At 42.9% G+C, this 21,735-nt stretch overlaps 2 protein-coding genes across 6 annotated transcripts in view; one reads left to right on the top strand and one right to left on the bottom strand.

Moving 5' to 3' along the window:
* Positions 1-2,764, bottom strand: part of zeb1b (zinc finger E-box binding homeobox 1b) — a 49,154-nt gene extending 46,390 nt beyond the window's left edge. Inside the window, exon 1 of one of the 2 annotated variants that reach the window (XM_005918481.2) lies at positions 2,492-2,764. In XM_005918481.2, the coding sequence (XP_005918543.1) occupies positions 2,492-2,549 (58 nt within the window). In that variant the 5' untranslated portion in view covers positions 2,550-2,764. The remainder of the gene's footprint in view (positions 1-2,491) is intronic. The other variant, XM_005918480.2, reaches the window with a different exon arrangement.
* A 15,951-nt stretch (positions 2,765-18,715) lies between these two features.
* znf438 (zinc finger protein 438) overlaps positions 18,716-21,735 on the top strand; it is a 49,860-nt gene continuing 46,840 nt past the window's right edge. The window contains exon 1 of one of the 4 annotated variants that reach the window (XM_005918478.3): positions 18,716-19,030. The gene's annotated coding sequence lies outside the window, so the exon portion shown is untranslated. The remainder of the gene's footprint in view (positions 19,031-21,735) is intronic. The other 3 variants (XM_005918472.3, XM_005918477.3, XM_005918473.3) reach the window with 3 other exon arrangements.

Genomic DNA, 21,735 nt, shown 5'->3' with positions numbered 1-21,735 from the left:
CCCCAACGACCCTGTTTATTTTTGCAAAGAATGTTAATACCGTCCGCATTCCTCTATTCCCAAATTGCTGTTTTAAATTACCGCTGCTATTCCTGAGGGGGGGGCGGGGGGGAGAAGCGACAAAGGAAGCTGTAGTATCCCGCCGATTGCAAACACCTGTTGTCCTGCAGGCTGTTAACACCTCTCTGTTTACAACAGGGAATGGGGCTCACCTTGATCTCGGCTCCCTCTCTGCTGGCAAAGTCTCGGACTATAACAAGCCGAGCAAAACTCAAGGGCTTCATTCATTAAAAAAGCAACAGGGTCTTATAATTAGGGAGAGACATCAAATGAGCATGACAAAAAACAAAACAAAAACAAAAAAAAAGCTTTATCTAACTTCTCTGAGGAATCCCCTTCAGCTGAGAGGTGCATTTATGTGACAGATCACCTGCCTTGTCAGGTGGTGGTAGGAAGCAAGGACTTTAAAAACACAGGCCTCAACATCCCCTTTGAAGGAAATGCAAATGAGGCAAGGAAACAAGGAGCACATCTGTTTGACTTTAAATATCAATAGGGCCGTGTCATCAGTGAGAAATGATTAATACAGGCCCGTTAACTTAAAGAAAGGAGAAAGAGCAACAAAGGAAAGCACATGAGAAGTCATTTAAAAGCTCCCTTCCTCCCAGGGGTAATAGAAATACCCACACTTTGACAGCAGGACCGTTATCTGAGGTGTGTCCACACGTTGGACACCGCTCCAGGAATGAAATGCAAACACACCCTTATGAAAAGAGAACAAAATCACAATGGAGAACATAAATAGCAGTGGCTCAAAGTTTTTGTTTCTCTTTTTGTTTTATACTCTTCTCCTAAATTGATCAGACATCAACAGAAAATCCACACGGCACAATTTGCTTGCATTTTCCCACCCACTAACTCGTTTTCAGCAGCGCAGGAGCCATCGCATCTTACTAAGCAAAAATAAAAGCGATATTCGCGTATCACCTCAGTTCCCGTGAGCTACACTGGGTGGTACACAGGCTAACGCAGGACCGAGACTACTTGATATGGACGCCACACGCTGTCAGATCCACGACGGAACAACTTGGTTTGTCAATCAAAAAAAGAAGAAAAAAAAGTAGTCCGAGCACCGGAAACGACGATTTCACCACAGTCCAGCACGTAAATAGAAAGAGCGAAGCAGGAAAAAACAGACGTTATATACTCGCAAAAGTCCATTTATGCGCGTCACACAACCAGGAGACAGATATTTGAACAAAGTAGAGCCGCACATGCGACGTTGTAACGGTTCACCAGTATTTTCACACCACCCTTAAATAACAAAAAAAAAACGTCTTGCTTCGCACGTCGGCATGTTAAAACATTAAACAATGTAACCATTTCAAATGTTGCTGCGGGCTACAAGCTGTAATGAAGTGAGTAAAGACAGAAAAGTAAAGAGGTTCGCTCGCGACCACCGTCCTACAACAATCAGGATTCCCAATGCGCGACAGGAGAGGATCCGCTGTCCTTATATGGGCTGCGCTCGCCCTGCTCACACAAACAGCGCGTGAGATACTCCTCGTTCTCCGGAACCTCCGGCTACCCCATCCATGTTTCTCCCAAGCTTTCTGCCACTGCTTCACTGTCAAACCCCCTCTGACAAGTCATATTTAATGTTCACGGCGTGTGCGGCATCGAAATGAAACATTTAAGTTAGAGGAAAGGCAAGTGTTCAAAGCGAGCTCCAATACACCGATACAGTTTCAGCGCTTCTCGGCTTTAAAGCTTGAAAACTGTGTTTACATTCACACTTAAGTGTCTGGATAACGGGACAGGTCGGGTTAAATGGGGGAAAATTCGTTTTGTCAGCCCCCGTAGCGCAGCAACAGTGTCCTGTCGCTACCTGCTGCCTGTGCGCGAAAGAAAGAACAAACAGTTGTGTCCCCTCTGCTTCACACGCGCACAGATAATACAGATAATTATCAACATCGTCGAGAAAAAACAAACCAAACCAAAACACAGTTCTACTTAATGATTTCTTTTATCCATATGTAAAAACACAATGTGTCCGTCGAGGTCCGCAACAGGAATCAGGTAGACCGTTTCCCCTCAGAAACAGGTCCGAGTTTAGTGGTGGGCTCAATAACTCGACAGAATGGGACTAAATCAATGGATTGTCAGCCTGTAGAGACGGACAAAGTGTGTTTAAACGAATAAAGCAGTTTAAAGTGGAAACAAAAGCTTTTCCACTCATAACGGACTGAGGTGCGTATAACGGTCTCCGGCGCAGAGAGCCGCTAGGCGGTGGGAGAGCCGCGACCCAGGTATAACGGTACACCACATAGGGCTGTAATACAGCGCTCACTTGCTACTTCCCAGCACTTTCGGTGAGTAAAAACCGGACCTCTGGGCCACGAAACTTTTCGGCAAAATTACTGGGAGACAGGACGGCGTTCACACCGTATCTCTGAAAGCAAAGCTCCGAGTCGGAAGTAGTTTTACTCACCGTTGGTCCTTTTCGGGTTCGGCTGCTTTCTGCGCTTACACCTGGGGCCATCCGCCATGATCCTTTCGTTGTGTCTAAATGCTGCCGGAGAGTCACCTCCTCTCTCACCCCCCTCTCTCCCCCCCTCCTCCTCCTGGCTTCCCTTCACCTCCCCTTCTCCGCACCTGGTTTACGACACTCTTTACGGCATCACCTTCCCGCACCTCATCGACCCACGCTGCCAGTATCCTTCACGCGGAGTGCTGGGAGTGAGAGCGAAAGCTGCGTGGAGTCCGTACCTGCTCCGCTGTCACGAATGTGGCGTGTTTTTAAACAGCATAAATATTTTTCTGTGTATTTTTCTTTGATGATACTGAAAGGTATTTCCACCACATTTTATTTTTATGACCACAGCGCAAATTGGAAGTTAGTTAAAATATATTTTTCTCCAAATTATTATTATTATTATTATTATTTGGATGTTTTGTTGACTTTTAAAGCACATGGAACAAATGTCAAAAACAAAAACAAAACGAACAAATAAAAAAATACATGACAGATGTAAAAAATAAAAGAATTAGTAGTTATTTAATCCGTTTTGGATAAGTTTGGGAGTGTGTGTGATTGTACAGGTATTCCAGTAGGTAAGCAGATTACTGCACTGCAAGGAAGAATGCAAAAAAGCCTGGAGCCGGTTTGTATCTGTCACGTGCTGGATCTTTGTTCTTGGAACCTTTCAGAGAATTTGGCCCTGAAAAATGAAGGTGAACACTTGAAATGAAAAAGGCCACGTTTGGCACAAGTTGAGTTAGTATGCTCTCTTTTTATGGCTTCCCAGCACTACTGCTCAGTCACTGCCATTCCCAAATCTCCTTCCAACCAGATTTTAGGATGATCAGCCCCCACCCCCTTACCCTCACACTGATGGGTTTTGTAAATTAGGTAAGTAGCCACGGATAGAGGAGACTGCAAACTTTAATGAAGATTTAAAAGAAGCATGGCTTCCACAGGAGACTCCTCAGGTGCATTTTTAAAGGAAGTTTGCTATCTTTAATCATTTTCATTTTTTTTTCACACCTGAGCCTGACCTGTTCTGTTTGAATGTATGTTTTCCTGTGTGTGAGCACAGTAGGGTTGCAAAAAACAGCAGACAGGGCTTGTGTGTGTTTGTGTGTCAGAAAGAGGAAGCAGTCATGAGACTGTCATCACTGATTCAATCCTCCACCTAAAGAAAGACCCTGCTGTTCTCCTGAGCCGAACCCTCTACGGCGGTGATGAAGAGGACACAGACATGCCAGCACAATCAGCAGGTTCAGACTGTATCCAATCAGACCTAAAACCTTCACACACACACGGGCACACACACACACACAGGGCGAACCACACTGTGTAAACAGAAGAGAAATATCCAGGATCACATGTTTGAGGTGAATTCCTCTGGATGCTTGTAGTGATGGGGAAAGATGAAGTTTATATGATGCTCGCGGTCCCATGACTTGCAGCAGTGTGTTAGAGTTGTGGCTATTCTTGAAGCAGATGACTACAAGCCAGAAGTGTCAAATGTAGGGCCCAGGGGCCAGAACAAGTCAACGGCTTTGCAGAGTAAAAATTGCAAAAAAAAGATGGCATACTTTTTTTTCACTTGATTTTTCAGCAGAGAGAATGGATCACATCTTGAGAGAGTTATCAACAGAGTTGGATATCCTAATCATCAGCTTAACAGTCTTTCTAGTGCTTTTCTTAACTCTTTTCCCCATAAAGATGACATTTGATGACCTCCCCTTCACCCTTAATGATGAGCTTTGACACCTCAGCAGCCCTGAAATATGACAGTTCAGAAAACAGCTTCAAGGGTTTCTCCTAGTAAGCTTTTAAGTTATAGATAGATGTTTTATAAAACATGAATAAGTGCGGAATATACATTAACTTGTTAACAGCAAAAAGAAGAAGGCTTTTTTTTAAAAACACGTCTTTCGGCAATAATTTTAGTGGTCGGGGCCACTCAGGATCAAAGTGGGCTGTAATTGGCTTCTCACGCCTGGACTTCTTGTATCTGAGATGTTATCATCTTTCAGCCCATACTGACTGCATAACCCCGGTTTTGCATCAGTTTGGGGTATCCCGCATTGTCAAGGCAGACTGTTTTAAGGAGGATGCAACGATTTCGAGCTGCTAGTGCTTTAAGAAGCAAGCAGAAGTCTCAGAGATATATTTGGATTAGACTTTGCAGATTTCATCATTTAATCACACACAACATTTCAACATATAAATCTGTCCGTACAGTATTTACACACACAGAGTAACAAACCCCACATTGCAGGACAATCAGCTTATCACTCAGCTACATGTGACAGCTTGTATACACGGGATGGCAGACCTCTGAGGTGAATAATTCAGTAGCAGCAGAGCGGTCCAGCTCTCGGGGCAGGCTGCCCAGACGCAGAGTAATAGCTTTAGCATAAACAACACCTACAAACTTGCTCTAGGTGGCCTCTTCCACCAATAGGCAGCCTGCCTTTCATTGCACTGTGGCTACCTCTCCTGATGAAAAAGGCCCCAGAAACAGTCTGCATCAGCAAAGATCAATGATGAGACACTAAGCTAAGCGTGCGGTCGGAGCTGCACACAGAGTCTGGAAAAATAGGATGCTTGTTATCCAGTGGAAAGTCAGATCTTTCCCATTTTCCTTGGATCACGCCGCTATTATAGCATGAAGTCATTTTTTTCTTTTTCTCAACGTCTGTGGAAAACAAAGAATAACAATTACACGAGGACCGCTAATACGAAATAGACCGAAGACGCCTCTGATGTGTTTCAAAGTAAGTGGAGTAAAACCAGAGCGATTTATTTGCTCTTGCAAACCTCTGCAAAGTTTGCACTGCAGCGAATTCACGCAAATGGGAAACGCACGCTCTCAGTTATACGTAGGTACCCTGTGTGACCCCACCGTGATTGGGATGAATGTTGGGGAGGGAAGAGAGTCTATTACAAGAGACAGATCGAATGTCATAAAAACAAGCTCCTCAGAGTGAAACTCTAATGAAGATGGAGGCCGTTTTTATCCCCTCTATGACCAGGACATACAGGTGCCAGTCACCTGAGAAATGACAACAGCAATAAAAGCACGATCTTGCCTTAAATAAAGTGGCCCATGAAATGAAATGAAAGGCTGACTCTTGCTCATCCAACGGGGAATTAAAATAGAGGAGGGGAGGGGGTGAATGAAAGGGGGGCAGGAGGGATAAGCAGCCATCCTCCACTACATTAAGGGATCATGCTGCTCCCTGAAAATGAGTATTGATCCTCTTAGGTCCAGGATCGTTTAGGAGATTAATGTGAGTAGTGGTTGAACTCCACAGTACTCCACACAGGACAAGGGGGATCAGCTCGGCAGGATGGCCCAGCTAAAGCAGCCTATCGGTGAGTGAGGGGCTGACAGTATTCAGTTTGTGTTTTGGGGGTGGTTTGGTGTGCGTGTGTGTGTGCCATCTGGGCTGTCAGCTAAGAGAATCAGCTGGATGTCCAGAGGTCGAAAGGGTGAAAAACATAAAAGGGGAGGGGGGGAGGTTATAAAATAGAGAAAGAGTCTGAAGGAAAGCGAAAGAGTGTCACGAGCAGGCAGAATAGAGGGAAGGAGAACAAGCAAGAGAAGGAGCAGAGGAAATGAGAGCGAAAGAGAGGAACAGAAACTGCCACAAACAAAAACAAAACAAAAGGACGACAGAAAATGCGCAGCCTGCCTCGCTCCGAATACAGGGGACCGGCTGGAGGCAGTGATAGAGAGAGAGACGCAGCAGAGACTAAACTGCTTAATCTCTCCCAAGAGACGCCAGCCTAAATGTGAGGTCCCCCCTCCCCCTTTCAGACACCACCCCCCCCAACAAAACACTATCACAGCCATTCTGCTCAGCTACAGCCAGGGCCGACAGACACGCACACATATACACACAGTTTAAAAGTCCTGAGGTTGAGCCTTCAGTGCAAAGCGATACTGTGGAGATGAGAAAAGATCCATTTCAGTGCCACACATCCTCGTGAGTAAGCACTGCACGAGTGAGCAGAGTTTGTTGATTTATAAAAGCTGCTGCTTTTAACAATCTGGCTCGTCGTGAATCAACAGAGCCTGAGAATTTTCTCATGTCTCTCTTCTGAGGTCAAGTCGGCCCCCGTGGGGAAAACTCCTAAAACAAATATGGGCTGAAGTATTCAGCGGCGGCTCAATGCAAGCTGTCAGGCTCTCAGAGACAACAATGCAGTGTTTTGAGGGCTAGATGTCAATCTCGGGCACAGTATTCTCAGCTCGCTTCCGTCTCCTTCCGTGGATTTTTTTTTTATTTTGTTCCCCCCTCAAGACAGGAAGTAGCTGACATGCTTGCTGGAGTGAGCCACGCCTCAGATGTTTGAGTTGAGAGAAAGGTGAGGAGGACGGAGCAAGAACAGCTGTCAGACCCCCCCAAAGAATCTGATTACACTTTCTCCACCTACTTTCTACTGTCATGAGTGCTTACCCTATGAATACTGATATACAGCTCCAGTCTGAAAATGTACTTTGATAAAGAGGATTTTTTGCCAAACTCTCATCACAGCATATACCAAACACACCTCTTTAAGGAGCTGCAGAAGATCCACCAGCCCAGCATCCACCTGAATGATGAGCTGGATCCTAGGTGCCAAACTAAATGCATTTGTCTGCTGTGACAAAAACTACACACTACAACTGTAAATAGCAGGCAGTTAATAGTGGTGAACTGATAAAGATTGAACACACCAGTATATATAGTGGCTAAAAGCAGCTCTGACAGACTACAAAAGGCTGTTTAATCTGTGTAAAATAAATGTCAGTACACTGCAGTGCAATGTCACCTAAATGTCATTCGAGTTGCGTGTCACTTTTATTTCTGATGTCAGACTCCATCTTTAGAAAGCCATTTCCCTGCTGTTCTTTGCTGAAAGGGTTGTGTTGCTCTACTCGGCTACACTGAAGGTTTTCTTCTTGGATTTAAGCCAAGTGACTTGGTCCTAGTTTTCATCATCTCTAAAGAAAATTGTGTGATTTTGGCAGTGTTGGTTTGGACCATTATCACACTGAAATGTTCATTTTCTGCCAGACTTCAGGAGGACGGGAAGCAGCTTGTCAGCCTGTATTTTGGTATAACTACAGGCCATCTATAAATGTCATGTGCCCAACAACTTTTCCTCTTATGTAGCCTCATATTATCACACTCACTGCTCGGTCCTCCGATGATGGGTCTGTGTATTCTGCTGTGTTGGTCTGATCTGGAGAATTTTGGATGCCAAGTCAACACCTCAAACTCATTGTTACGCTCCTAGAACCATTCCTGAACCATTGTATCTATAGATATGGCATTTCCAAACTCCAGTGACCATGTGACTTTACAGCTGAGCTTTGTTCAGCGTTATTAGTAAGGTAAGGCTTCAAAAGTTGCATTTATGCACCTACAGGGTTTTCTAAATAAAAAAGAATTAGAACCTTAGAATTATAATCTGATCATGCTTATCAGGCATACTGACTAATATTACGATATTAGGCAGGCTAAAAGAGAGTGCTAGGTCTGACTTTAAGCACAATGTAGCGCGCTAACCCATTAGTGTTGCTTCATAGTACACCCTTCTGGTTGCAGCTACTTTATTTCCATTTCTTTGCATTCCTCCCTGTGCTAAAAATCGTCCTGACCCTCGATGCCATACAAAGTCTGCATATTGTCCGATTCCATCCGTGTGTGAATAGCACATATATTTCCAGCGTTTGGAAGTCTTCTCCTGTTGCCTGCTACATGTGAGAGTGGACAACTCCTGATACTCTCCAGAGTTCATGTGAGACACATCTCAGCTTTCCTTTCAGAGCCACAAATAACATCATACACGTGTTTTCAGAGGTCGAGTAGCTCTCATCATGGCTAATAAGCAGGTTTTTGTTTCTCGTTAAATTAATACGTGCACCTTTTTACCTGAGACACAACTGGAGGGAAGTGTGAGCAATAAAAAGTCCCTTTATTGTATTTTCTTTCTTTCTCAAGTATCACCATTAGATAATAACTCACACAGGATTAGCATGCAGCAGGAGTTAAGACCCCTCACAGACACAAACTCCCTTTGCTCCCATGATTACACAGGGGTGGGTGGCCACGGGGCAGAGAGCTTTTGACCCGTGGGTAAAAGTAACGCTGCCTGTCTAGACACCAGGCCAAGAAATATACTTGTTTTGGCTAGGAAGACGTGTGTGTGAACTTATCCCCGCATGTGCACGTGCACACACATGAACGCACACCTCCTTGCTCCAGACATGCTTGCTTCAGTCTTCCCCCTCCTCCTGTGACTGTCAAGAGGAGACAGCCACACTGTGGAAAGCCCAGTTTAAATTTATACTGTATTTATTGGAACTCCCGTTGCATTTTACTGTTCATTTGTCCTTGCGGCTGGAACGGCGTTTGAGTTCTCTGGGAAGATGTCAAACTTGGTCCATCAAGGTGTTGTTTTTTGAAGGCATCTTCTCTCACAGTTCAAAGGCAATCTGTGGTGAAGGAACAAATGTGAAATGAGGTGCACTGCAGTGAAAAGAAGATGTTATTAACTGGGTGATACGGCAAAGATAAATTTGATTTGCCAGTTTTTCTAATTTTTTCCATTCATGTCTACTTGATCTATCACTGGTGGTAACTTCTATTTTATGTGGCCAAGCTTTCAGAACATGTCTGTTAGAGTAGAGGTAACTGAAAGCTCTCTATGTTTGCACCTCCAAAGTGAACCACAGGTGCCCCACAGCGCTTTGCAGACCTGCAATAATCTGGCGTAACAATATGAACACCTGCCTATCTGGCGAATTCGGGGGCCAAGCCAACATCTCATGCTCATTCTTTTGTGCTCCTTCAACTATTCCCAAACCATTTTTGATTTGTGTCAAGGTGAATTATCTTGCTGAAACAGGCCACAGCCATCAGGGAGTACTGTTTCCATGAAACGGTGTACATGGTCTGCAACAATGCTTAGGTAGGTGTCAAAAGAGCATCCACATTGATGGCAGGACCCAGGGCTTCCCAGGAGAACATTGCCCAAAAGCATCACACTGCTGCCGCTGTCTTTTATCCTGTCTTCCTTCTCTCACCCCAACCAGTCGCAGCAGATGGCCGCCCCTCCCTGAGTCTGGTTCTGTCTGAGGTTTCTTCCTGTTAAAAGGGAGTTTTTCCTTCCCACTTTCGCCAAAGTGCTTGCTCATAGGGGTCATATCATTGTTGGGTTTTTCTCTGTATGTATTATTGTAGGGTGTACCTTACAATATAAATCGCCTTGAGGCGACTATTGTTGTGATTTAGCGCTGTATAAATATAACTGAATAGAATTGAATTGAATTGCTCCGTGGTCCAGTTCTGATGCTGACATGTCCACTGCTAGTGCTTTCAGGAGTGTACAGAGATCATCATAGGGACCCTGACTGGTTTGCGGCTTTCCAGCCCGACACATAACAAACTGATGTTCATTTTATTCTAACTCCTTTATTCTAACAACCCACAAAGATGCAGTTTCAGAGATGCTGTGATCCAGTCATCTAACCATCACAATTTGGCCTGTGTCAAACTCTATTTCTCGTTCTGAGGACAAAATGCTACCTAATCAATCCCACCCACTAACAGGTGCCATGATGAAGAGAAAATCAGTGTTACTGACTTCATCTGTCAGGGCTCATAATGTTACGCCTAATCGGTGTATGATATAATGTTTAAAATGATCATTATGACTCTGCAGTTGTTTTGGGGGGATGTCCCGCTGTAGAAAAAAAACAGCTGTAAAATGTAATAGTAATAGGATAACTTATAACTTATCGTTAAACTTAGTTTAGTGTCCTCTCAACGTCTGAGCTGAAGTGAAAGCTGCAAATGAGTCATTTGGCTCCGAGTCTCATCTCCTTCATGCTGCTGTCCCTGAAGTTTGTTTACCTTTATCTTTTTGGTAATCTACACACAAAACAAGTAATGCTGCTCCACTCTGCATGGTTTGGTAGTTTAAAATTAGGTGCAAATTGTACGTCATGTCAAAAGCTTTTCATTTCAACCACTTCTGTTAGCAAAAAGGCGAACATCTCTTTTAGCAAATGTTTTTATTTAGAACATTTTCTCCTAATTTTCCTCTTCATGTTACTAAAATTAAATGCGGTGGCTCCCATAATATAACGGTGTACTTTTCGCTGATTGTGTGACCTTTTAATACCCACTTCTACACGTCATTCCCCCAACTGATGATATGAATCTATATGTCACAGTTCCATTACAAGGAAACACATCTGCGAGTATGCAGTTACAGGTACAATGGTGAGGCTCTATGAGTAAATAGCGCGTGGGTGGTTTATGTTTGTGTATGTGCTTATGTTTCAATCTGTGATAGGCCACTGATGTTTTCACTGGATGAATATGAATACCGCACACCTACTCCTTTCCCACACACACTCACAGAACATCAGAACATTTTTCTGTGCACATGAATAGCGGCGGAGCACTATAAATGAACATCCAAAATGCCAGCAATTACTATGGTGTCCCTTTACTCAACCTCTCCATATTAAACCCCGCTTGTCATACAGATTGTCTCCGGTGCTCCGAGCAGCCTGCGCTGCGAAACAGTTTTCATTAAGGGAGGATTGCCATGGGCCTTAGCCTGGCGGCTTAATGTAATTTCACAGCTCAGCGTCCGTGCGACCACTTCAGGGTCCAAGCACGGCCACCCACACCTTTACAAGAGCCAGCCAGAGGTGCTGAAAGGGTGACGGGCTGCTAGTAAGTTTTAAGAGCAAAAGGGGAGCCCCAAAATGAAATTCCAGCACAGGAAATGACTGTAATAATAACATAACAACCAGCGAGGCTTTGGAAATAAACATGTACAGAGATAGAGCGCGTTTTGTGTCGTAATGGGGTGTTGAGGACGAGGAAACTCACTCAGCAGTGGGTGCTGTTTTTGATGGGGAAAGGTTTTAAGAAATACAGTAGGATTCTTGTAGTTATGGAAATTATCAATGACACATTGCAAGATTTGGTTAAAAACTGATTTATTCTAAGCCTTTGCTGGCAGTACTTGAAAGGACAGTATACTGTTTAGAATATAGTGTAATACTCATGTTGTTGGCCTAAATAAACTGTGTGTTTTTTGCAGGGGAAGATTATATGACGATACCACGTGTAGAACTTAATTCCAAATCGCTAATTTAGCTTACTGGTCCTTTAAGGTGTACTGACAAGAGTGGCAATTTATATACAGTAGATTCATGTAGTTGAACCAATCTCTTCACCTCAATCACCTCTTGAGTATTCACCCCGAAGGTGTAAGCCAAGTGTGCAGTGAAACTCCATATTAGAAACACGTGGAGAACATTACACATCTGTACTCAAAGCGACATCTGGGCAAAACTGAAAGTCAGATAGACTAGTGTTTCATTTTCATGGTTTACAGCTTTGAAAGGAGCCAAAGAGTCTTGACTTCAGTGCTTTGGAAGGGAGAGGAGCAACAAAGCCAGGCAGAAGTTAGGCTGTTGGAAACTTTAAATAGCCACAAATGCAAGGACACCCACAAACCAGCCATGGGGGGGGCCAAGGCTGTCTACTCCCAGTTTTGGTCCCAAGCCTGGAAGGAAGTGCATCTGGCATAAAATCGTGCATGTGGATCGTAAAGAATGAGATTTCCACAGAGGAGCGGTCGGGCCTCGTTTAACAACAGTGGCAACTACTTTGGTTGAAGACAAGGGAGCAGGAGACAGGGAAGGAGTGAGGAGACAGTGAAGGAGAAAGAAAGGAAGGGAATGTGGAGGTGAAATTAGGGACAAAAGATGGAGGGACTGTGACTGGTAAATGGAGCGATCTGGCTGATATGTTGGAGAGAAGGAAGGTAGATTTATTGTGTATGTAGGTGACCGTGTGGAAGGGAGGTGAGGCCAGGAGCATCTGAGGTAGATTCAAACTATTCTATCATGGTGCAGGTAGATGTAACATTAGATGTTTGTCTCTAGTCTGGGTTTGGAAATCAAGAATATGAAGAAGCAAGTGAAGGCAGAGGCCAGGATTAAATGGTGGAAGTCAAAGAAGGAAGAATGTTGCAAAGCATTCAGGATGGAGTTGATGGAAGAAGTGAGCATATCAGAAGATCAGGTTGAGCAGTTTGGAGACAAAGTTGGAGAGGTAAGGATGAAATGGTTTGGACATACTGGATAAAGAATGTTGAATACCGAGCTGCCAGATACAGGAGACCTGTAAACTCTGTTTAAAATTAAAAGTTACTAAGTTCACTAAACTAAATTTGTGATATTATAAACCCAAATCTGAGCCGGCACATTGGATTTCTCTAAAATGTAAAGAAATCAATGGAGCATAACACTGAACCATTACAGCAAATGTATCTGTGTGATACATTTAATCAAAAAAATATTTGTTTGCACATATTGCTGGATGAAAGATTACAGAAACATACAAATCATTTGAGAAACAGTCTATTAGCCAACTCCTAAGAAGCCTAACAGGAATGCTTAAGCCATGATGTCTCCAGTTGTCTGTGTCTGCAGCACAGTATGGGCTACTAATGTGCATTTTTCTTACACTATCCTTAATCTTGGGTTTATTTTAGTCAACATAATATATTTAATATAAGATAAAACATACTTTCCATCAAAATATATTTAAGTGCAACACTACATGGCAAATTGAAGTTTTCTGTTTGTTTATTTTAATAACACGAAAAAAGGTATCATGAAAAGGTTCTAAAATTAGTGAAACAGTTTCTAATAGTTCTAAAGTTTCTAATAAAAAATGATAGAACTGGAAATGTGTTTGCAATTGCGTGGGTGAAAATCACCTGATGTTACCATTCTAGGGTTAGGAGGCTGCGAAAGGGTCAATTTAAGATATATACTTTTTTTTTTTTACCAACAGCTCATGCAAAACTACTATACATGACTCCCAGAACAAAAACGAAGAGCTGAAAATAGTAATCTCTCTTATAATATTCGTTGTTCAATAGCTAAATGCCGTGATAGTGCAGCTAACATAAGCTAGAGTTTAGCACTAGCATGGGGTTTAGCATAACATTACAGGAAAACAGTGATGCTAGCTCCAGGGAAACAAAATCTGCCCATCAGCACATCTGCATCTCAATAACTGAAGACTTGTCTGATAAACTCTGCCAACTCTACATTCTTATATTTGCATGGGTTATGGCTTTAGATGGTTTCGCCTTTTTCAAATGTTTGTGCTAAGCTAAGAGGCTACTAAATATAGCTTCACTGTACTGACATAAGTGTGGTATTGATCTTCTCATCTACTTTCCATTTTGAGCATTTCCTCAAAAGCTGGCCTGTTCCTTTTGATGTGGCTTCTTGGGAAATTCCCCCTAGCTTGGCCACACGCAATTGGATGTGACTTCAATGCAACCATATTGCACCTAAGGCACCACCACCACCACTGGTTTATGAGTTAAAACACAGAAGTCATTATTTATTGAACGGAAAGGGTTAATTGAAGGACCAAGGAGCTCAGGTTTACTTTTTCACTGTAAGCCTTGGTAAAACAATGGATGACGCAATAGGTGAGCCAAAAGCAACAATCAGCCCAATCTTCGCATTATGAGTCACGACCGAGAGATGCTCATGCTTATTCAGTGTGTCCATTGAGGTGTGCAGCCTCTTCATTTAATATTTCCATAAGGTTGCATATGAGTGTATGCCAGGCAGTCCCTGTAATAAGGAGGTAATGTATTCTGTGCCAATGGCAAAAAGGTACGCTTGAAACATCCCTCATAGGAGCAGCAGTTTCCAACTTGACAGTGGACACATACATAATTAAGCCAACTAAAAAAAAATGAATATTTCATCTCAAAGCATTTTCATCTCCAAACATCAAAACACCTCAACGTCTCACATAATGAGCAAGGTAAAATACTTTTATTCATAGAGGGAATATGCAACAAGGAATGCTCAGAGTACCTCGCTGAAAAATATATCATCTGGAAAAGGAGAGGGAAGCCTTATACTGCTCTTTTTTCTTAGGTTGAGTTCTTGTACTCGGTTCTTTAAGCTCACGTAAAGAGCTCATTCTTTCCTACGAATGTTGCCGAACCATTTTTTCTCATCTGCAATTGTGTTGTTATGTTATATTACAATGTCAGCCTTAATGTTTTGTAGGCGGATCCGGCTATAACTCACTCTGACCTGTAATTCATGACATGTCATCCATGAGTCGCCTCAGGACTTTTGGTTTCGCAGGTATGTGCGCGCATGCCAAAGAAGAGGATAAATTATTCCATAACCTTGCAGTGGTTAAATTTTACTAGTGCGGTCTATGTCAGAGTTTGCCAGAATTTCTTCACTTTTGTGATGGCACAGAGGTTCTGAAAGGTCTCAGCTTCCAAAGAATATGTCATAAATCATTTTGCAGTGGTTTTTAGCGGGGGTAGTGGCTGCGCATAGATCCAAAGCAGCAGCACCACACTAGAGAGGATTACTTTGACCACCAAACCTGCCTCTGACTGGCTCCCCATACACCTTCATAGAAGGGAATTAACCTGCCATGACTTGAAACGCTTTGCTGAGCGCTGGTCGATACTGTCATTATCCTAAAGCAATTCTTAATTCTATTTGGCCCTGAGCTAAAGATCCTTGTATTGATCACAAAGTAGGGATGCCACAACAACTTTTTTCCATAGTTAAGACCTCTATGTGTTGTTAAAAATAAAAGCTTCAGCAGCTCCTATGCACAGCCCAGAGGGAAAGATGCAGCCACAGAATGTAATTTTGGATGTTTAATCATACGTTTCACAGTGATACCTGATGATTTCATCAAGCGTTACAGTTATGAGACACAAATGCTCGAGAGTGGTACCTTTGTGTTTCATCGAAAAAGGCAGCTCTCTTTCATATCCTGTTTTGGGAGATGAGAAATATTGATATCACTCGCCGAGCACTATCAGCATGAAACAGAGGCTTTCAGTAAAAGCAGCAGTGACAACACCTGTACTGAAGTTCCTGATTACATGCCTTTGTTCTCAAAGCTGTGTGTGTCTGAGCATGCATGTGTGCGCAGGAGAAGAACAGAGACACACAAAAAAGAAAGAAAAAAAGATGGAGAAATCTGAAGTAACATGTAACCGAATGCTTCTTTTTCTGTCTGTCATCCACACACACAAGCATGCACAAGCAGACAGCATCGCCACCTGCCACAGACTATACACTGCGGCCTTTGACAGCGGTTAACAGAATGGGACATGTGTAGCCCCAGGTGACTCAAATTGCAAAACTAACAACAGCATGCTTCATTGCACCAAGAATGCAGTGTGAAACACCAGCAGAAAGGCAGTGTGTGTGTGTGTGTGTGTGTTTGTGTGTCCGTGTGCGCATCAATTTACATGTATGTCTGAATGTGTATGTTTTCGGTTATGCATAAGTGTCATAACTGACTCATCCAGTAATGTAATGCAGCAATTAATATGGACTTCATTAGAATTCTTAAAGGAGCCCGAAGCATCAACAAACACGAACTAGATAACGCAGAAGTATTGCTATCATTAAGACTAACTGCTCTGAGTGTACTTGTTATCCTGTCCTCTATTATTGAAGGATCAAATACATTTATATAGAGAACACTACACTAAGAACTCAGTCTATCTACACTATTCAAATAATAATAATAATTAAAGGAAGACGTTTTAATCAGAGGACAGCATCAAGTAAGTTAAACTTGTGGGATATTGATGTGATCAGTTAAGTAGCGGAGGGGGTTGTTGATCAGGTTCAGCTGCTTTGGTGTTATAATGAAATTAACAACAGCTGCATTAGAGAAGCAACAATGAGCTTACCCCAACACAGGAAGGGTTTTAAGGTGGAGGCCACTCCTTATGACTGTGTTTTTACTAGTTTTATGCTCAGCGAGGGTCAGTGTCACTATTGGTAGCATGAAGGAAACCTGGACCCTACAGAGGTTACACAGGTAGTCCAACTCAACCAGGATAGTACATCAATATGTGTCATTGCCGTGAGGTTTGCTGTGTCTCCCACACTCTCAAGAACATGGAGGAGATTCCAGGAGACGGACAGTTATTCACTGAGCTGGAGAGGGTCCTTAACCCATCAGCAGGACCAGTATCTGCTCAATTGTATAAAGAGGAACATTATGAGCACTGCCAGAGCTACAAAATGACCTTCAGCAAGTCACAATCTCTGACCAAACAACTAGAAACAGACTTCATGAGGGTGACCTGAGGCCTAACGTCCTTTAGTGGGCCTTGTGCTCACTCCCTGGCACCATGGAGCCCAACAGACATTTTCCATAGAATACCAGAATTGGCGGTTCCACCACTGGCGCCCTGTGCTTTTCACAGATGAGAGCAGGTTCACCCTGAGCACATGTGACAGATGTAGAAGGGTCTGGAGAAGTTGTAGAGAACGTTATGCTGCCTCTAACATTGTTCAGCTCGACCAGATTGGTGGTGGGCCAGGAATGGAGGCACATGCGGACCTCTACAGGCTAGGCAATGGCACCCTGACTGCCATTAAGTATCAGGATGAGATTCTTGGACCCATTGTCAGACCCTGCGCTTGTGCAAGTAGTCCTGGGTTTCTCCTGGTGCACGACAATGTCCGGCCTCATACGGTGAGAGTATGCAGGCAGTTCCTGGAGGATAAAGGAATTGACACCATTGACTGGCCCCCATGCTCGCCTGACCTAAATCCAATGGAACATCTGTGGGACATTATGTTGTGGTCTATCCAGCACCACCAGGTTGAACCTTAGACTGTCCAGGAGCTCAGTGAGACCCTGGTCCAGATCTAGGAGGAGATCCCCCAGGACACCATCCATAATCTTATTAGGTGCAGGAATACTAGCATATAGGGGTCATGCAAACTACTGAGTATCATTTTGAGTTGCTCCAATGAAATTTCAGCTAAATGGACTAGCTTGCTGCATCATTTTTTGACTTTCATTTTCAGGGTGTCATTTCCATCAAACGGCGTGGGATCCTCTTGATCCTAACAAATTACCAGGTTTACATAACTTGTACTTAGTTACAATTGTTTAAACCAAGGATCTTGGAATTTGCATTTGTTTAGAAATAGCCCCAAGACACCCTCCTTGAGTTCTTTGGACTTCCCCATTGTTCTGAGTATTAGTCATTCTGATGGGTGACTAATACTTTTTTTGCGCTGTGTAAGTGAAACTACCGATTATAGTCATTTATGATCAATAACAAGAAGTTAATAGGATATCGTATAAGCTTCAGCACCACTTAAAATATATATATTATATTAAATCAAAAATAAATTCAAATTGGTGAACTCAATTTTTGTTTATAAAAGTCATTAAACATGTATGCTGTACAATCATTCCACCCTGGAAAAAGAACAGTTTAAAGCAATCGTCATAAGTGCAAAATTATCAAGGAATAAACAGATGAATTGGCTGTGTTGATAAAGTAATAGAGGTGGTCAAGCCACGTATCCACTTTCAAGCTTGCTAGAATTGTACAAACTGTTTTTGCTTTTTGTTTTGTGTTACCGTTTAAATTTGTGCAGTTTCAAAAAAAATCACTCCACCTATTTAGTGCTTTCCTGGTAAAATACAAAGAAAACAAAAACGTGTGGCTCAAGACTTTTGCACTGCATTACATATGGAATTTAACAGATTGAAAAGACACTCAGATGCAACAGAAAATCTGTAGGAAACCGAAGTGAATTAAGTAATTTCAAAATAAAATTAAAATAAAACAGTGAATGATTATTTTTCATCAGTGTTTGAGACATGCCAATCTTTACTGTGATTTTTTTGATGCAGAATTATAGTTGTTTTAGATGCTACCTTTATATACTACTAATACTAATAAGTAAAAACTCAGTTAAACAAAAATATGTGTAAGAAGGTATATGCACACACTTCCTACAAGGCAAGACTGAGGCCCCTCCAAAGGAATGGGGTCCAATGTGTCACTGCAGCCTTAAATAAAATACCCTGTTGCATACTGCACACGTACAGAAGTTGTATGTCTGGTTACGTGCTTTCGTCTAAAGTTTTGAAACACCGTTATGCGTCTGTTACCGTGTCCTGCAGTGACCCCCACCAGCCCGCTCTTATATGTTTGATGTGTCTGAGCTGTCTGACAGCTTCAGTGCTGTGCTGCGCTGCTACAGGTTATTACACGGCTACTCATTGGCTGCTCTGACAGAACAGAGGAAAGTAGGTCCCCAGTATTTAACGGGCCGTACTATTTATGCCTAAACGGGGTGATAAAAGAAATGAGCGACTGTATTATGTTCTTCCCTTTTCACTCAGACTGACACTGCCAGTTGCAGAGTGGAATAATTGTTTGCTATTTAACTTTTAAAATATAGTTGAAGTGTGGGAACGTCGAGAAACGTAAGCGTTTGATAAGTCGCACACATTCATCACCCCTCGCCGGATCAAGCGGATGGTTTGGCTCAAAATGGCTGTAGAGAAACAGTTTTGAGGATCGACGCTTTTGCCAGGTTTTTAAGCCACCCTGTAGTTTGAGGGCACACCCGCCACATAACTGGGGATCCAGGTGAGACACGTTTAAAGGTTATTCAACATTTGCACCCGACCCGTAGCTTACAGGGGGGGGAAAACAAGGCCGAAAACGGCTCGCTTTGCAATGTTGTCAGGGTGCCTTGTACTTGCAGCGGGAACAATCCCTGGCTCTGGTGTTGATTTATAGTGTGGATAGCGGCTTCAAACTGAAATAACAGTCTCCAGAAAGTGTGGAATTTGGTGTAAAAGTACTCATGCATCACACGGTGGGTAGAGGAAATGTAACTACGATGTCATACAGGCTGTGTGTAGCTAATGCAGAGCAGGCCTGCGGCTAACCCTGCAGCTGTGCTGTGCACAAATACGTCACCAGGATAGGATTCCCTGCAGTGAGATGTGTACACTGACACAAAGCAGACCCGAGACATGTGGAAGCAGATACTAGGCTGATTCATATTGTTTTGAATGCAACCCAACGTCTGCCCTCAGCTCAGTTCCTGGGCTTTTGACGTGTGAGTGGAGGATCGAGCTGGAGCCCCAGTGTGTATAAATTTGATGGATATCAGTCCTGATTGCTGTAGACGTTATAACTAAGGCTGTGCAGATGGGTCAGGGGTTTAGCCAGGATATGCAGTATGATGCCAGCTGACATTTAGTGGCTGGCAGAGATTTTGTCATTCATACAAATATGTGTGTCAAATATCTAAAATAAAGAACCACGCAAGTCATGCTGCCAAGAATTTATAGGACCTTTTGGAGCAGTGCAATGAGATGCAGCCCCCAAAACATTTCTTAGTTGTCAGAAGTTGTGATTTTATTATAGCATATGTGATTTTTAAAGTAGATAATAATAGACGTACTTGTATATTTTCCACCTCAGGCCCTTTGCAGATTAAGAGCTGCGGTGTTTATTCAAGAGGTTCCCAAAAGATGATCAGAACTAAAGAACATCTGCAACATGCACACCATTTGTTTCAGAGTGTTTTAATCGGCTTTTAATCACTTTTTTATGTGAAACTGTGTACAGTGCTTGACACAGAACTGTCTGTGATTTGTAGTGGAGATTGGAATGTGCACATGTGATGTGATTATGCATTCACCCTCTGTGAACACTTATTTTGCATGATATCTTCTGAAAAATATCTGATTGTTATCATGGGCGCTCACTGAGTCTGTCATCCTGCAGTTCAACTCTGCGATCCTGGGCAGTGGCACAGGAGATGGTGGTATTCCTGCTTTGGAATAAAAGCAGATGAAATCAGCAATACTGAGTATTTCTGAAACGGTGTTTAGGGGAACCCATTCTCCCCACTCTCTGTGCATTGTTTTAAGTGCCAGTGGCTGCTGTCCAACCCCCAAAAATGTTTCTACCTCTGTGCTTAACAGCTGACAAGCTGTTCTTTTCATCAAATGCTGCTCATTTTCCCCCCTCCAAACATACCTCTGATGATAGTCCCAGAAGAGCTCAGTTTACCTGCATGTGTCCAGAGCGCTTGTTTCCAAGTGCAGTCTCGCTTATCCAGATGTTGATTTTTGTGATGAGATGGCAGGTAAGGTTTCCCTCTGATCACTCTTCCAATGTCGGCCCGGTTTGCGCATCCATGCGTCACAGTGGAACCATCACTCCTGAGTCAGCAAAACCTCCCCGCTGCTCGTTTGTAGAGCCACAGAGGGCTTCTTTTTGTTTCTTCTTTCAGGCATGCTGTTTGATGTGGAAGTGAAGGTTCTTGACTTAATTGGCATTGCTTAGTGACATTTTCACACAGTGGAAATCCAAGGCTGGAGGAGGGTTGGCGTCTTTAATAGACCTGTGATTTGCAGGCTTCAGTTTTAGATCAGCTGTCTGCTTATGGGAGCTGTGGAAGAGTCAGAGAATTTGTAGTATGACAACAATGAGACATGTACTAGAAGTGGAATGAAATCTTTGTTACACATTTATGTGGTTTTTAGATTTTTGGTTCCAGTTCTGATCTCAGTAAACAGGCCGATGGGCTGCTGTTGATGCCCTTTTCAGTTCTTTCACAGAAAATGGAAAGTGGATATTAAACGCTTTTAAAGATGTTTTAATGACGGATTTTGGAGAGGATCGAGGGAGAAAATTCCCCGCCAGTCAGAGCCATCTATTTGGAGCTGGAAATCTGTCTTGCTGTGGTATACATGTTCCAGCCAGTATTCTTGGTCTTTCTTTCTAGACACAGCTATATATTATGGTCACCATCTACAGCAGCCCAGTATTTATTTATTTATACATAATAAAGATGCTGTAACAGTCTATCTTTACTGTGGGAAAGTCTGAGACTTCAGTGCAGTGCCTTGCTCAAGAGCACCTGGCTGGCAGCGTTTTAGAGAAGAGCTCTTTTTCTCCTCTTGCTGGTCTGCTTGATTTGATGCCAGTGAGAACTAATTCAGAAGTGCAGAGAAAAAATGTTTTCACTGAAAAACCCTTTATTCACAGAAATCGCTGTTTCAGCGATATTTGTGCTGATGATGGAAAACAGGTCATGCCACTCAAATCAGAAGATGACTTTCTGCATTTGGTGGAGGTCTTACACTCATAACAAAACTCCTCCAACACATGCTTCACAAACAGTAACCGCCACCACTCAGTTTCCTACCACCAGCCTCTCCAGTGTGATTGAGCTTGTTGTCATCACTGGAAATCCTTCATTCTGTTTCTGTTCTGATTGGCTGGCTCACAGAAAAAACAATGAAACCAAAAAAAGAAAAGAAAAGCTGAAG

Source organism: Haplochromis burtoni, unplaced genomic scaffold (genome assembly GCF_018398535.1).
Source record: "Haplochromis burtoni strain Fernald_Lab_line unplaced genomic scaffold, NCSU_Asbu1 Contig_30, whole genome shotgun sequence".
Lineage (NCBI taxonomy): Eukaryota > Metazoa > Chordata > Actinopteri > Cichliformes > Cichlidae > Haplochromis > Haplochromis burtoni.
This window is presented reverse-complemented; position numbering and strand designations above follow the sequence as displayed.